The sequence below is a fragment of the Pieris napi genome, chromosome 12, assembly GCF_905475465.1.
Source record: "Pieris napi chromosome 12, ilPieNapi1.2, whole genome shotgun sequence".
NCBI classification, from domain to species: domain Eukaryota; kingdom Metazoa; phylum Arthropoda; class Insecta; order Lepidoptera; family Pieridae; genus Pieris; species Pieris napi.
In genome coordinates this window covers 11748901-11765665 of record NC_062245.1, presented here as the reverse complement: position 1 = coordinate 11765665, position 16765 = coordinate 11748901, and the positions used below count along the sequence as shown (strand labels likewise).

The following is a 16765-nucleotide window of genomic DNA, read 5'->3' as shown; positions in this document are numbered from 1 at the left end:
GATATTTGTGGTGCAAAAGCGGGCTATAAGAGCGATCTGTGGGTTGTCCCCACGGGAGTCGGTCCGAAGCAAATTTAAGGAATTACATATTTTGACTCTGGCAAGTCAATACATTTATGAGAATATTTTGTATGTGCGGAAAAATATAGATATCTTTAAAAAGAATAGTAGCTTCCATAATTATAGTACTCGTAATAAAGACAAAATTAGCGCACCAACCAGAAGGCTGCATAAAACGAGTAATTCTTTCCAAGGCAATTGTATACGTTTTTTCAACAAAATCCCTAGTGAGATACAAGCGTTGTCAATAAATAAATTTAAATCGTACATTAAAGTAAAACTGCTTGCTAAGGCTTATTATAATATAAATGAATATTTAAACGATCCTAGTGCTTGGATATGAGTTGCTCCAGTATGTATTATAGGTAACACGACTGAATCTCTCGGCTGCATTTCCAGACTCCGGGGCGATCGTCAACATCCACGACTGTTTTAATGTAAAGTGGGAACAAACCGTGATCCATGTGGTATCCAATTATTTCAGTATTATTATTATTTTCTTATGTAGCCAAGTCCACATTTCAAGGATCGTCATGCTCGCTTAAATGTCATTGCTTGTGGCGGCGTCCATGCGTCGGGTTGTCTCTCTCCCTAAAATATGCCGAGGGGGCCGATGGCTGGCCATGCGTCATACTCGTGAACGGGTGCTACTTGTGGTGACTGGTCGTACTTGAATTCGTGTATGCGGTGATGTTAATTATTTCGACTATATGTTTGCGTGTTGTTCCCACGAGAATGTAAGTGCGTGCTCCTATTTCACCATGCCTCCTGCTGATAGGGGACAAGTCTTTGTTTTTATTTATGTTATTATTATTAATTACTTAAAATGTCATGTGGAACATGGTGTAATGGTTGCAGCTCCTTACAAACGTTGTGTAAAAAAAAAAAAAAACATGGCGATTAAAAAGAGTGGCGGAGAGTTTATTGCCAGTTCTTCTCTTCCGTTCTACGCCCTTGATTTGAGAACTGGCAGTAAATGTAAAATTAGAAGCATTAATATTTATTTCTTTAATGACGAATCACAAGTGTACATTGTGTTACCTACGTGAATAAATGATTTTTGAATTGAATTTGAATTGAATTGAATTATAATTTAATATATACATCACACTGACAATTGACAAACTATAATAATAAAAATGTATAATCTATAATGTTTTCAAAAGTATTTACTATTTTGAACTAACGTATTATGAAATGTAAAATAAATAATTTTGCATTTATTTATTAAGAAATAAGAATCATTGCCGCTGCGATCAGGTACCCTCCAAATAAACCTCTTGTATACTAATTAAAAATGGAAAAAGCAAAAAAGGTTGTGCGCAAAAGAAAACTTGTTAATAATGAAGAAGATAATAATGTTAAAAAAAGACCAATTAAGAAGACTAAGACCCAGAAAGAGCCGACAGCAATAGAAGAATATAATAATGTAGATGTAAAAGATGACAATACCGTAAAAAGTTCTAATAATGTGTGGAATGAAGCTGAAATGCTCTCTTATAAAGAAAAAGTGCCTAAACAGTTAGCAGAAAGTTTTATTACATTATTAACTGAAGGCTGTACATTACCATTCATTGCAAGATACCGTAAAGAAGCTATAGGGCATCTCCTACCCGACAGGTAATGTTTGGTTTTATTTATAAAAACATTCATTTCGAGAGAATTCAAAAGTTAGGTTAACAAATACAAGTTTTGTTTTGGAAATCATAGAATATTTATCTTGCAGTAAGAGAATAATAATTATTTTTAACCAACTTCAAAAAAATGACGAGGGTTCCTAATTAATTATAATATATTAATTAAAATTAATAATTACTTATTTACAGACTACAAGAAATATATGAAAGTTATCAATGTATTAATCATTTTAAAAAAAAAGTTAAGTCTGTATTAGAAACATTAAAAAAGTGCAAAAAACTAACACCTGAAGTTGAAAAGAGTATATTAAATGCAAGAAATTTGTCAGAGCTTGATTTAGTGGTAAGTTTTTTAATTCTCCTTTCCTAATACCTTTAAAAATAATATCCTTAAATTAGGTTGTTTTGTACCTTAGTTTTATTTATATATTATACAAACTCTTTGAAGAAAAATATTGGGAGTAGTTAATCTTTTAGGTCTTTAGTAAATGTTGTAGTATATCTCTACAATGATTTTGCCATCACTAGCTCATTATGATTTGGAGTAAATAAGAGAGTGAGTTTGCCTTGTCTATCATTTTACGTTATTAATTTAGTTCCATTTTCAAAAATTATTTTTACATTAAATGTAACAAATGACCCAAATTCCTACTGAGTAACTGAAATATACTTTTAGTATTCACCTCTTAAATCACATTCATTGTCACTTGCCGAAAGAGCCAGGAACCTTGGTCTTGAACCATATGCAATCAAAGCATTGAATGGTGAATACATTGATTTACAATTACTATGCAATGGGAGTGATGAATTGTCTACTGTTGATAAAGTGGAAACTCACATTACTCATATTATTGCTGATGTTATTTATAAGGATACAAGAGTTCTAGAGGAAATGAGGAAATTGTGAGTATGTTAATAATACTAGTGTATTCTAGATTATTGATTTAAACTAATCATTTATATTCCGATAAAGTGTTTTGTAAACAGATAGTTTGTTTTCAAGATAATAACTGAAATGTTAATAAGATCTTACACATATATATATATATGTATTTGACAATTATGCATGACACTGTATATCTATGTAAAACTTATAAACAAATTTCGATGCACTGATATAATAATTTTAACCAAAATTATTTATTATAGCAGGTTCATTAAAAACAAATTACCTTGACATTTCGTTATCCAGGCCAAACAGCTAAGAAGTATATTTAAATGATTTCATTAAAAAAAGACAGTACATTATTAATAAAATAAAAAATAATATTGCGGGTATAAATTGAGATGTAAGCTATCCTATCTTTTAAGTTACATCAAACTGCACACGGTGTGCAAATTTGATTGATATCGATTCAGTAGGTTAGGACCATAGCCGCATAGAGACAAACAACGTGACATGTAATTTATATATATATTAAGATAATCAGTACATATCATAAACATGTTGCTATAGTAAGATGTTTGAACAGTTCTAATATATTTTATTTTCAAACTAAAGGAGTTTAAATATCTTTAAATCAGTAATAGTGAATCCAGTCATACTTTGTCTATAATTACCAAATAATGTTTCAGAAAAGAAGAAACAAGATTTACATTACAAAGCAGCAGAACGAAAATTTCTACAAAAGAAACAAAGAAAGACGCAAATAAGAAATATGATACTAAATCAGATCCAGACACATATAAGTTATATTTTGAATGGAAGTGTCCTGTACAATTTGTGAAGAGTTATCAAACACTGGCTATCAACAGAGGAGAAGATGAAAAGATATTATCTGTTAAAGTTGTTGTACCAGATTGGTTTTATAATAAATTAGAAAGGTATGTAGAAAAAGATTTTATTTTATAGAACATGCGGCAAACTGGCAGGAGGTTCTCCAGATGTTAAGCCCATGGACACTCAATGTGGAGAGATGTATTGCCAGCATATGCATTGCCGGGCTTTTAATTTGCACATTGATATGAATAATATAAAATGAATATAATCTCGCAGAATAGAAAAAAAACCTTTTAAAGTGAGTGTTAGGAATATTTAATATTTGAAAATATATAACATTGTAGAATAAAAAGTTAAAAGACTATAATTAAATATAAAAATATCAATAGATATGGCGACATTAAAGCAATACAGTATTTTGTTGTGCCAATGGACTTTGTATCCGGCTAATAAATAAATTAAAAAAAAAAAAACAGTATTTTGTTAATAAAAATACTGAAGGAGTAAGATATATTAAGACTGTGATTCTCTTTGTTATGTGTTATTCTCACTATAATGGTGTGCTTCTATGTTCTTATATATAAGCTAAATATTTATTTTTTATATATATTTTACATAAAACAATGTTCATGCAATTGACCTCAATTGTAGCTCCTTACATACATCATGGAAAATATATATAATAGTTAGATAAAAAGAGTGATTTAGAGTAATATTTATGTTCAATAGTGTTATAAAAGTTACCTACATATTAATTGTGTGTGAGCAGTGTTGGCTTAGTGTGCCAGCCCTGAGGCTGAGGAGGTCTATGTGTGCAATGACCAGTTACTCCTAGTCTACAGAATAAAAATCGACAAACCGATGCTCTCAGGCCAAAAATACATTTAGGTTAGGGAGCGTTCAATTATGTCACGCAATTTTGGAGATTATTGCCCCCCCCCCCCCCCATGTAACGCGCCGTAACGTTTTTCTATACCCAAGAACAGTACTGTACCCAAGTATAGTAAAACGTTTCGTGACCACCTAGTGACTCTTTGTACATAAAAGTTACCATTATGGGGTGTAAAGTACTGGAAAGTCGAAAATAATATTAACAATAACGCGTCAATCCCCGCCCGGTATCGTAAGATTTTACAAAAAGACAACCCCCTCCCGAAATTTGTTACGTAATACTTGAACGCTCCCTTAGGGTTGTAGAAATAATCCAGAGGGGATTGAATAGTTACCATAAACAAATAACACAAATATTTTTTGTGCCGTAATAAAGGAAAACATATCTTTCCAGGTTTTGTTTACCACTATGGGGTAGTAACCATTGGGTCCGCAAAGGACTCCAAGATGCATACAATCGTCTGATAAAGTCTTGGCTGTCGAGACAAGTACGGTCAGACCTGACCACAGCCGCTGAAAAGGAGGCAATTAAAACCTTTACAACGAATTTGGAGAAATATTTATTAACAGAACCTATTAAAAATAGAAGAATAGCTGGCCTTGACCCTGGCTTTAAAGCAGGGTGTAAGGTAAATTTAGCTTTTTTATTTGCTGTTTTGTAAATCAAATAACATGATTTTAGATATTACTAGCTGATCCAGCAAACCGGTCCGATCCGGTTTTGCCATGTATATCATTTATAATAAAAAATAGGTGTTGATCGTAGAGGGGTGAAAATTAGGGGTTGTATGTATTTTTTAATGTTGTATCATAAAAAAATAGAAATTAAAAATTTTGTCTAAAAAATTAAAAAAAAAATTTAGGGGTGGACTACCCCTAACATTTAGGGGGATGAAAAATAGATGTTGGCCGATTCTCATAGATACCGGATAAGCACAAAAAGTTTCATCAAAATCGGTCAAGCCGTTTCGGAGGAGTATGGCAATGAAAACTGTGACACGAGAATTTTATATATTAGATAAGTACATTGATGATTGTTATTGTGTTTTTTGGGACTGGGTCCTTCGAGTGGAGTTCTACTATGAATCTTTTCATCTTAATAAAAAAAATTTTTTTTAGTAAATAACAGTAAATTTTCTTTTATTTTAATCAATATCTACTGCGAATAAATTAATTGCTAGTGAAACCATAAACAATTACCAAAAATAGTTTAAATTATTCTAAAAAAAGGATTTAAATAATCAAAAAATTAATTAAAAACTTCGAATTAATAAGATCCTCAGAAGTTTTTGAAGTCGGTTAGATAGTCAATTTCAAATTCGATTCGCTTCGTGGCTTTTAAATTTAAAACATGTGTAAAGCTACGGTTTCCTACAAAAGCGGTGCCGTTAATTAACGGCCGTCGTTTTACCGTAGCCAAGCTGTGGTTTCCAAGAAAGTAATGTGATGTTATTTATAGACAACGTATGGGTGACGTCACCCAACCTTACATTACGGCAGTTAGTTAGTTAGCGGCTTAAGCGTGCAACAGTCGCCCCTCAATCGTGCGAATTACGGTTGTTTACCAATTAATCTTACTTAAACACGTTCGCGCTTTCGTTCTTTTCATACATAATTAAAGTGTTTTATTTTTAGGTCGGTATTATAGATGTAAATGGCGCGAAGTTGGAAGCGTGTACGATATACCCGAATTTGAGGCAGCAAAACAAAAATGACCCGGCAGCTAAGCAGTTGATAGATTTGCTCGAAAAACATGGGTAAATATATCTGTAATAATAATAGAGCCTTATTTTATTTCCATATCCTTAATTTCCATTTCAAATGTTAGTATTTACTTATAGGAAAATGTTAGTAGCCTGTGGATATGGACCCCACTTGCGTAAAGGCCTTCCTACTTTTAAGTAATATATTTGAAGTTATACTTCTTTAGGCGCGTTATGATAAATGAGTGAAATTTTACGATGCGCAAGCACCGTGACACAAAATTAACAGAATGAAGTTGCCCACGGAAGATGCTACGGCATTGGACATAATTTAAAAACAACATTCGAATAAAAATAGAATTTATGTTACACTTAATGTAAGAGAATAATAATAAATATTTATTTATTTAATTTTTCAAATGTAAACTGAACTTTATTGACTATAATGACTCCTTTTCCAGTCTTTGATTATTTAATTGTAATTAATTATTTGCAATCAAAAACTATTTTTAATAATGCCAAAGAAGTATAACTTCTTACGCGCATACATAAGTACACGCACCCTTTTTTTTTTAGTTTCGGAAGCAGGTAGGGGCAGCTGCCGCAAGATAAACGAATAAACCTATTTTTAAACGGTTTTATTTAGCTCACCCCGTTTGTTTTATTTATTCTTGGGTCAAATTTAGTAATTCAAATTTCACCCTCTTCCTGTCAACCGATTAATCTGAAATTTTGTATACACTTTGGATTTTGGTGACAATACAATAAACTAAATAAATAAAATAAAAATAAATAAATAAATAAATATTATATAATATATAAATATATAACATTATATTAAAAACTGTATCTATTTTATTAATTAAATATATATTATATTTATATTATAGAATTGATTTATTTATATAAACTAACGGGCAAGGAACCTTGCAATAATGAAGCACTAAATGAATTAAACAGAATGCGAAATAAAAACTAAAAACTAGAAAATAAAAATAGGTAAAAAAACTTTTTAAGTTAAACGGTTTTATGTTAAACATACATTGCAATGTTTAAGATAAATGTACTAAAAACAAAAAAATAATAAAATAGATACAGTCGTGGGAATTATAAACATATGCATAGACTAGACTAAAATAAAACCGTAGGGCACGTCAATTGTCTACAATCGTTGATTAAAATGTTTGTTTTGTAATGTTACACTATAATTAGGCAGTTGTACAACCGACAACGATGGACGTGTGATAAGTAGGGCTAGAATGTGGAAACAAGCTAGCAAGCTAGATTATAAGCGAGTTTTAGGGTTTCATAGTGGTGAGCGAGTAGTACTTTTACCATATGTTTTGTCGATTAAAGACAAACTACGAGCAGTGAAACGATTCCTCGCCAGCCAGCAGTGTGAATGTCCAACGATAAACTAGTTGAAACATCTCTTTTATTTACATGGAGTGTATAACTATTGGAATTTCCATGAGCAAGAAAATAGTAAGTAACTTCCTGACCGTCTGCGGGCCAACTGCCTATTTTAACGACGAATTAAACGATTCTTCTATCGCACATTAAGTCGATAATTTGTAGACAATTGACGTGCCCCACGGTTTTATTTTAGTCTAGTCTATGCATATGTTTATAATTCCCACGACTGTATCTATTTTATTATTTTTTTGTTTTTAGTACATTTATCTTAAACATTGCAATGTATGTTTAACATAAAACCGTTTAACTTAAAAAGTTTTTTTACCTATTTTTATTTAATAATAATTAATTACTTTTACTGTGCCTCTGCCCGTCAAGAACCGGCTCGCTGTTGATGAGGAGTACAGAAGATGATGTCGACCCCGTCCTCTCTAAAAACTTAGTCTAATGGCTCTCCTTTAACTAAACTCTCTTCTGTCTCTTTCTTTCATATTGCGTTTATGATGTAATAGAAAGAGAGGAATACTTTACTGGCGTTGCGGAGATTATATTTTAGAATGCGATAATTTAACTAAAAATTATTTTCAGAGTAGAATTAATAGGTTTGGGTAATGGAACAGCTTGTCGGGAAACTGAGACGTGGTTGAAGAGCCATCACATATCTGATGGTATACCAATCATCATTGTACCAGAGCAGGGGGCATCTATATACTCCATTAGTAAGGAAGCTCAGAAGGTCTGTTGGTCTTTTATATTCCTTAACTCCCTCTCTTTCTTCCTCTCACCTCTCTTCCTTTTTACACGCTTTATATTAGCTTCACCTGTATGTATGTATGTATGTAACCAACTCCTTCGGACTCGATTTTGACCCACTTTTAACGTACAGATTTAATTCAAACTTTGCGCACCTGTCAAAGATCGATGACAATGCGAAAAAAAAAATAAAAAAAATTAACGAATAAATAAAAAATAAATAATAGTTTAAAAAAACTAAAAAACACGCTTTTAAAGCACATCAAACTAAAAAGTGAAAAATAATAATACAAGTATTTTTTTGTTCATTACCATTTTCAGCCTAAATTAGGAATTATTTTTCACTTTTTAGTTTGATGTGCTTTAAAAACGTGTATTTTTTAACTATTATTTTTTCTTTATTACTGTACTTTACGTCATTATTAGATCCTAGTGCCTTCAGTGTGACTCTCTGAGGTCGTAGGTTCGAATTCTGGTGGTGCACCATCGCGAGGAAACCGGCATGTTTTAGACGCAATCCTACGTGTCAGGCATAGCAGTAGGTTGCTACAAAAAAAATGATCACGAAATTGACAAAAATCCTGATCTAGTTTTTTTTTTTAATAATTGACTTACTTGATAGATGTAGATAGAGTAGAAAAAGTATAGATTCAAAAAATACAATTTTTTTTTCAGGAACATCCAAATATGGATCCCAACTTGATATCTGCTTTATCGATCGCAAGGAGAGTACTTGATCCTTTGGGAGAACTTATCAAGGTAAGTTTAACTGTCGCGTTTAATTAGAATTTTTACCGCAAACCAAAAATCATGTACGTGTCTTATACTTATTATAAGTGCTTGGCATTTTAAAGAAAATTGTTCTCTCAAAAGCAATGAAAATGATGTAAACAACATGTATTCTAATCCTGAGTTATGTAACCTAACATAATTTAAAGTTAATAATTTGAAGCGACCAAACAAATAGCAATCATCGCACAAGTCAAAATGAGCCCTTTAATTTTTCCCACACTCATAAATTGTACTATCACATTCTCGTTTCCGATAATATCCAATAGGTCAACTACACTTATTTTGTAGTGTCACTTACATTTAGAACAATAAGCCAAGTTAGTTTTTGTTAGCGTCGCAACCCCACTACCCTTTATTTTATGTTAAAAGCTCATGTTTTCAACGATTAAAGCCAGTTGACACCCAGCCTCTAACAGAGTTTCATTTATTTGAACACCCTCTACAACCGCCACCGAACTTAACTCCTGGTCTGGTTATTTATATATATATATATATATATAAATAACCAGACCAGGTAGGACCAGGTAGGACCAGGTATATATATATATAAATATATATATATATATATATATTTATATATATATATATATATATATATTTATATATATATAAAATATATATATATATATATATTTATATATATATATTTTATATTTTTATATCTCATACTTGTGTCAAATACAAATACAGAACGTTGCACCACGTAAACTAAAGGCTTTTTCCAGGTGGATCCAAAGAACCTAGGCGTAGGCTTGTACCAACACGACATACCCCCGAAGATGTTAGAAGCGGCCTTAGACAGTGCAGTTGAAAAGGTCGTTAGTTTGGTGGGAGTCGATATAAATACCGCTTCTCAAGCTATGCTTAGGTAACAACATTCTAAAAGTCTAAACTAAAGTTTTCTTTACGAAAATAATATAGGTATTTTGATATATATTTATAAGCTTATCATACTCTGACATTTCATAAGTGTTGCTACTAAAAAAGTTCTCCACCGAAAAAGCTACGTATTTTTATGTTTTACCTACAAAAAGGTTAATCTAAATATTTACTTACCAAAGTGACCTAATACAAAAATAACAAATATTTCGATATCACGAACAATATATCGAATTAACTTTAATTACTTTATTTTATCCTTTAGCTGGCATCACTGCCTACTAATTCCAGGTTTAGTAAACCTTTTTTAAAAAAAAATATTATCTTGTGCGTTTTTTACTGTTTGTTACATGTAGTAGACAAGTCGGTGATCAGCCTCCTGTGCCTGACACACGCCGTCGACTTTTTGAGTCTAAGACATGTCGGTTTCCTCACGATGTTTTCCTTCACCGTTCGTGCGAATGTTAAATGCGCACATAGAATGTCTATTGTTGCACAGCCGTGGATCGAACCTACGACCTCAGGGATGACAGTCGCACACTGAAGCCACTAGGCCAACACTGCTCTAAATTTATTTCAAATCTAAATACTCTGTTCTTAATATTACAGGCGAATATCCGGCCTAAACGAAGGCAGAGCGAAAAAAATAATATCTTATAGAGAAGAAAATGGTTCTTTCATTACACGTGCTGAAATTTTGAAAGTCTCCGGTATTGGAAAGATTACGTACCAGCAATGTGTTGGTTTTTTAAAGATCGTTGGTGGAAAAGAACCCTTGGATAGTACTATTATCCATCCAGAAAGCTACGGAGTGGCTAAATTGTGAGTATTTATACATATATTCTGTATATAAGAATGTAATTTAAGTAACTTGCTTTTTGCCAAAATCACCGTAGTGTAAAAATCTGTTATTCCTCCTATAGTTTTCTATATAGATCCTATAAATTTTTTTAAAATATTTTTTGTGATTTTGTATAAAATACTTCTGGGTTTTACGTCATAGGTATGTGTTCATTGAGGCGGTAAATATTTTATTTAAACAGCAACCTAAGTATACATGTTTCTTTGAAACTGGGTTTAGTATTGTATGCCACGGAAAATATTCATATACCCTAATGAAATTGTTATAAATAAATAATTGGCCTAATAAGGCCAACTTAAAAAAATAAATGTTGGGGGTGGTGACTCATAGTTAAAGAAATTATATAATAAATTGTGTATTGCGTTAGAAATTAAATACAGAAATGTATCCCCCAACTTTTGTCTTTCAGATTAGCTAAGAAAATCGGTGTGGACATAAAACATTTGACTCGGCCGGATTTTCCGGATTTAGTAGAGCGAAACATTTTGACAATTGACATTACATCGCTCAGCAAGGACTTGGGCACAGATGTCAGTACACTAGAGTTAATTGTCACCGCCTTTAAACAAAAATCCTACGAAGACAATGTTATTACATTCTGTAGACCTGTGTACTCTATGTCAGTGCAAAGTAACGAACAGTTGGTTACGGGGACAACTTTGACAGGTAATATTTCAATGTGTGTATTAATTATTGATAGATTATGAAAAAAATATAAAAATCACAGACACGGTGATGTGCGGTAAAATTGCCTTGACATTTTTTTAAGCGATACCACCGCCCATGGACACTGACATTGCTCGAAAGTCCGTTGCCGGCCCTTTAAGAATTGGTACGCTCTTTTCTTAAAGAACCCGAAGTCGAATTGGTTCGGGAATACTTGATGCCATGCTCTCATTACACTACACATTAATTATTGCTAGTAGTAATTATTCTTTCCTTCTTTGTATAACTATGTGTGTTACTAATGGACGGGTAAGTAGCATGTGCCTGACACCCGTCCATTTTTGGAATCTGTATCCCTACTATGACTGACGAACTTATTTTGAATATTAAATAAACATAATTTCTAGGTGTAGTCCGGAATGTGGTACCGTTCGGCTGTTTCGTGGACTGTGGTGTCGGCGATAACGGCTTAATACATAAGAGCCAACTAGGAAATTATTCGCCCAAATTGGGCGATAGAGTGGCTGTCACCGTTATAAACACGCCGAAACCGAAGAAATTACAATTAAAATTGGATAAAATACTTGATTGACTGTGATTGTTGCTGTGATTTTAAATATACATATATATAAATAAATTATTCGTAATGATTTTGATACCGTTCCCAACTCAGTTTTGAAGATTTAAAACATGGGTTATGTAACCTAACTTTAGTTAAGTTACATATTAATATTTTAGTTAATAATTATTTGTAAACCCTTAGATAAGCCAAGTTAGTTTTTGTTAGCGTCGCAACCCTATATTACCCGTTATTTTATCTATAAGCTCCTATTTTGAACCATAAAAGTCAGTTGTTATACAGCTTCAAAGTGTTTTATTTGAACATATCCAAACAAAACCGCCGCTAAACTTAATTCATGTAAAAATTATTTATTAATTAAATATTGAAATTACAAATTCTAATCTATTTTAATAACGTAAAATTGTTAATACACGTGAAAAACTAAAGGCCCAATTGCCACCAAATTAAATAAAACAATTCCTTTATTGCACTTATTCCGCTTCCAAGATAGAAACTTCATGCTTCGTGCTGAGGACATATACGTGAAACACGGCCTTGTTAACAATAGCATCACATATTCCTGAAGTAACCCTAAAAGGTAATATAACCATAAATATGTCTTAATTTTTAAGCCATTGCATAGCTTCTACCGCGGGCCTCGAGCGTGGAGACCGAATCCAGAAATTCCGTAACGAAAAAGCCTTGCGCGTTAGAGCGGGACAGAACGCATATTGCGTATTCACATCTCTCTGACGAGATCGGTGCAGCCGGTGAGACAGACTATATAGGCGAGTTAGTCTGAGTCTGGTAGAGTGGTAGATTAAATTAATTTATCAAAGAAAAAACTTGAATTAATATCAATGAAAAAAAATACTGCATAAATAAATAATTATAATTGCATAAGTTGAAAAAAAAATTATGCAATAGCTTTACCGCGGCAGTCCCCGAGTGCCACATGATTTTTTTATTTGTTTTACACGATAAAACTCAATTCCATAGCGTTAAATGGCTCTGGACTATAACGCGGGACTTCCCCAAAAAAAATCCTCATTGGATTTTCAAAATTTCAGATATTTGTTTTAATTCAAAATATCGCCTATTGTATTCAGTTGGGGCCCTTGGCTGCAGCCCAAAAGGCCCTTAAGTAGATCCGCACCCGATTCCAGCCAATAAGTATCACGGACCTAAACTTATTTACTTACTCTCAGTAAAGAGTTTCAGTTAGTCTCTCTAGGTATATAAAATTCTAAATACCTTCTACTCAAATCTGGCTTCAAATCACTGTTCATAATTTTCAACACCTGTCCGTAAGTCGGGATATCCTCCTTGGAGTAATATTTTAAGTGGTACTTGAACATTTTACAATGCATTGCATCCCTATAAAAGAAAATCAACAAGTTTCAAATATTTTTTTACCCTAATCATAACTTGAAGAGGATGTAAGTCTTTATTGCGGAGTATAGGGCGTTTTATTGTCTGTGTTACTAATATAATTGCACTGGCAACTCTATTCTTCTGTCTCTCAAATCAATTATTAAAAATCGAAGGATCTTTGGAATGACAGGACACGCATAACAACATTCCACAGTTTACACATTTGTTTGGCGTTATTGTGTGGTGTCTATCGCTATGTGATTTTGTCTCAAACTCCTGTACTTAATAAAAAAAAATCAAATAACGAATGTAACCTTACAAGTATAACCAGCGGCACGTAAGTCTAGCGCTGGCCGATACGTGGAGGGGATTGCTGCGCATGTGTACTGTCGCGCGGGGGACAAAATGCGACTGGAGAGCCAATCGACGCTCTTCATTCCGCTAGCCCCCCTCAGGTACCTTATTTTTTACTTCTGCGCAATAACGGTCAGCGCTAGAGTTTCGTGCCGCTACTTATAAGCTTTATTTATCACAGTGCCATACCAAAGTATTCCATCAATAATTCGAATAATATCGGACACAGTCATATTATTCCCGCTAGTCCCGCTTGCGGAAAAACCATAGTCGTTAAAATCTGAGGATTGCAAATCATACGGAGGTGTCTGTAAAAGAAAATGTCTCTTTCTATACGATTTTTCTTCGTTACTCAATAGATAACGGTTGTCTAAGCCATTTAGTTGGCTATAGAGCGCAGTCGGATAAAAAATAAATTCTAATTATTCTCCTTCTCTAAAAAAAAATAGATGAAATAAAGATGAACAACTAAGGTAACAGATGTTAAATTAAAAATAACACAGACACATTTTTTTTTTTTTTTTATATGGCTTTTATTTGTGCCAACTGGGCACAAGGTACTTCGCCAGTGTCGTGTAGATGGAGAAGGCACGATGGAGATTGATCGGTGAAAATAATAATTAAGTTAATTTTGAATATGCACCTAAACAAAAACAAAATAGTTGCAATTCGATTGTTAGTTTTAAGACGGCACAGACAACACAAATATGAGTGAGTAATAATAACATTATTAAATACTGTTTCCTCTTTATAATAATTTTTATATATATATTACACTTTAATTTTATTGATTTCTATATATTTACATAAAAATCTACAATATGGACTAAACACAAACATTTAACACTTAAAGGACGGGGGACTTTACGGGGAAGAACGTCATAGAGAGGATAGGTTAGTTTGGGACAATTAAATAGAATGTGAGATACAGTGCCTTCATCCAAGCCACACTCACAGATAGAGTGATCCCTTATCCGGAGCTTGGCTAGATGAACAGGAGTGCAAGCATGACCAAGACGAAGACGTGAGATTGTGGATGTAATCCAGCGATTTACATTCCGATAATGACAAAACCAGGGTTGTCTTGGTATGTTTGGTTGGATGGAAGCATAAAACTTACCCCTAACCGATTTGGAGTCATTCCAAAATGTCTTCCAGGTCCTGTCCAGATATGTCTTTGCAAAAGTACAAAGATCCTGTGCTGAATTTTCAAAATGATCTAGAGAACCTGACTCAACAGCTGATTTGGCACATGAATCAGCAGTCTCGTTTCCAGGGATACCTGAGTGGCTAGGAATCCAAACTAGTATGAAAGACAATCCTTTTTGATTACAAGAGAGCAGAGTCTCCCTGATTTTTAGAATAATGGGAAAACGTGATTTGCTGCGAAATGGGTTTTCTTTAATGGACATTAAACAACTAAAAGAGTCTGTCAAAATAGCTGTCTGTTGTATGTTATGGGAGTGTGCAAACAGGATTGCTTCCAATAGAGCAGTGGCCTCTCCTGTGAACACTGAAGATTCGGGAGGACATTTAAATTTCAGGATAATTCTATACCGAGGAACCCAACAGGCAGCACCAACACAGCCGTCTGGAGACAGCTTTGATGCGTCAGTGTAAATAAGAAGATGATTTGGCCAATTTTGATTAATATAGCTTTGTAATTTGATGTTGGTATCTGGGGCTCCTTTGATCAGACCAAGGTCTGTGATGATGGGAGGTTTGTATACCAGGGCTTTATAAGAAGTAGAATACAGGGGATTTATTGGAAAAGATATCAGGGGGTTAGGGAGGCTGGTGAACTTTAGATAACTATCTAGCAGATAGGAAGGGGAGTTGCGGGTACAAGGAGAATGTGATAGTTGGGATAATCGATGCCAAAGAGGGTGGGATGATAGCTGTAACATCTTGCTAACAAAGCGGTCACATAAATACTGCCGGCGGATGTGTAGAGGAGGATCAATACACTCAACCTGCAAAGCATTAGTGGGGGAGGATTTCATTGCACCTAGAATGATTCTAAGGCACCTATATTGAATTTTGTTTAGTTTCTCAGCAGCTGATTTGTTAAAGGGATCCAGAACAAACATACAGTAATCCATATGACTACGTACTAAGGCATTATACAATAACTTTAAAGAATAGGGATGAGCGCCCCACCAAACTCCCGCTACTGCTCTTAGTACGTTAATACCTTTTTCGCATTTTTTGATAATGTGTTCAGAATGGGCAATTCCGTTTAGCCGGTTGTCTAAATAAATACCTAAAAATTTTGCTTTATCTGTCAGGTTGATTGCTTGATTTTCAAATGAAATGAGTAGAGTGGGAATGTATCTCTTCCTTGTAAACACCACTGCCTGAGATTTGCCCACTGACAGGGACAAGCCGTGGTCAGACAACCACTGGCCTAGATAATACAAAGCAGAATTGATACGACAGGATACTTCCCCTATACTGCCTGAGCTGTGATAGAGGACAATATCATCAGCATATTGTAAAATATTGCAAAAACTGGTAACAGACAGTTCGAGGTCATGGGTATAAATGCTATAGAGCAGAGGGCTGAGAACTGAGCCTTGAGGGAGACCTTTCCAGACTAGTCTGGGGGGAAGAGAGGTATTCTGATGCTTTATCAAAATAGATCTGCTAAATAGCAGATTACATATGAGATGTACCATCCTCGAAGAAACACTCAGCTTAAGCAGTTTCTGCCTGAGCGCTGGAAGTAGGACACTGTCATATGCAGAAGCAATATCAAGAAACACACCCACAAGGTACTCTCCTTTTGTAAAGGCTAGGCGAATGTCTGTTGTCAGTATACTGAGGCTGTCTGTGGTACTCATACCCTTCCGGAACCCAAATTGGGATGAGGGGAGAATATTTCTACTTTCCATTAACCATTCCAGTCGGTTTTTAAGAAGGTGTTCCGTTACTTTAGCTAAAGTAGATGACAAAGCTATGGGACGATAAGAATTTGAATCTGAAGGGTTTTTTCCAGGTTTGAGAATGGGAATGACTATTTGAGATGTCCAAGATGTCGGTATAATACCAGTTTCAAAACTTTTGTTGATTATTTTTAGATAGTAAAGTTTAGCT

At 33.8% G+C, this 16765-nt stretch overlaps 2 protein-coding genes across 2 annotated transcripts in view; one reads left to right on the top strand and one right to left on the bottom strand.

The window, feature by feature from the left end:
- Positions 1-1202: 1202 nt before the first annotated feature.
- On the top strand, positions 1203-12243 carry LOC125054538 (S1 RNA-binding domain-containing protein 1). Its single transcript, XM_047656504.1, has 12 exons — positions 1203-1680; positions 1887-2040; positions 2374-2600; positions 3273-3521; positions 4703-4937; positions 5944-6065; positions 8016-8163; positions 8856-8939; positions 9698-9840; positions 10461-10673; positions 11123-11379; positions 11787-12243. Exons 1-12 carry the CDS (start codon positions 1358-1360, stop codon positions 11969-11971), a joined length of 2340 nt encoding a protein of 779 aa, XP_047512460.1. The 5' UTR covers positions 1203-1357; the 3' UTR covers positions 11972-12243.
- Positions 12244-12293: 50 nt separating this feature from the next.
- Positions 12294-16765, bottom strand: part of LOC125054467 (cilia- and flagella-associated protein 65-like) — a 36606-nt gene continuing 32134 nt past the window's right edge. Inside the window, exons 24-26 of the mRNA XM_047656388.1 lie at positions 13859-13977; positions 13196-13318; positions 12294-12532 (exon numbers count right to left, since the gene is read on the bottom strand). Coding sequence (XP_047512344.1) covers positions 12433-12532; positions 13196-13318; positions 13859-13977 — 342 coding nt within the window. The 3' untranslated portion in view covers positions 12294-12432. The remainder of the gene's footprint in view (positions 12533-13195; positions 13319-13858; positions 13978-16765) is intronic.

Excerpts from the sequence above, each read along its gene's own strand:
- LOC125054538 (XM_047656504.1), top strand. The coding sequence starts at position 1,358 with ATGGAAAAAGCAAAAAAGGTTGTGCGCAAAAGAAAACTTGTTAATAAT. Across the intron at positions 8,164-8,855 it reads TTAGTAAGGAAGCTCAGAAG|GAACATCCAAATATGGATCC; the intron begins GTCTGTTGGTCT and ends TTTTTTTTTCAG. Across the intron at positions 10,674-11,122 it reads AGCTACGGAGTGGCTAAATT|ATTAGCTAAGAAAATCGGTG; the intron begins GTGAGTATTTAT and ends TTTGTCTTTCAG.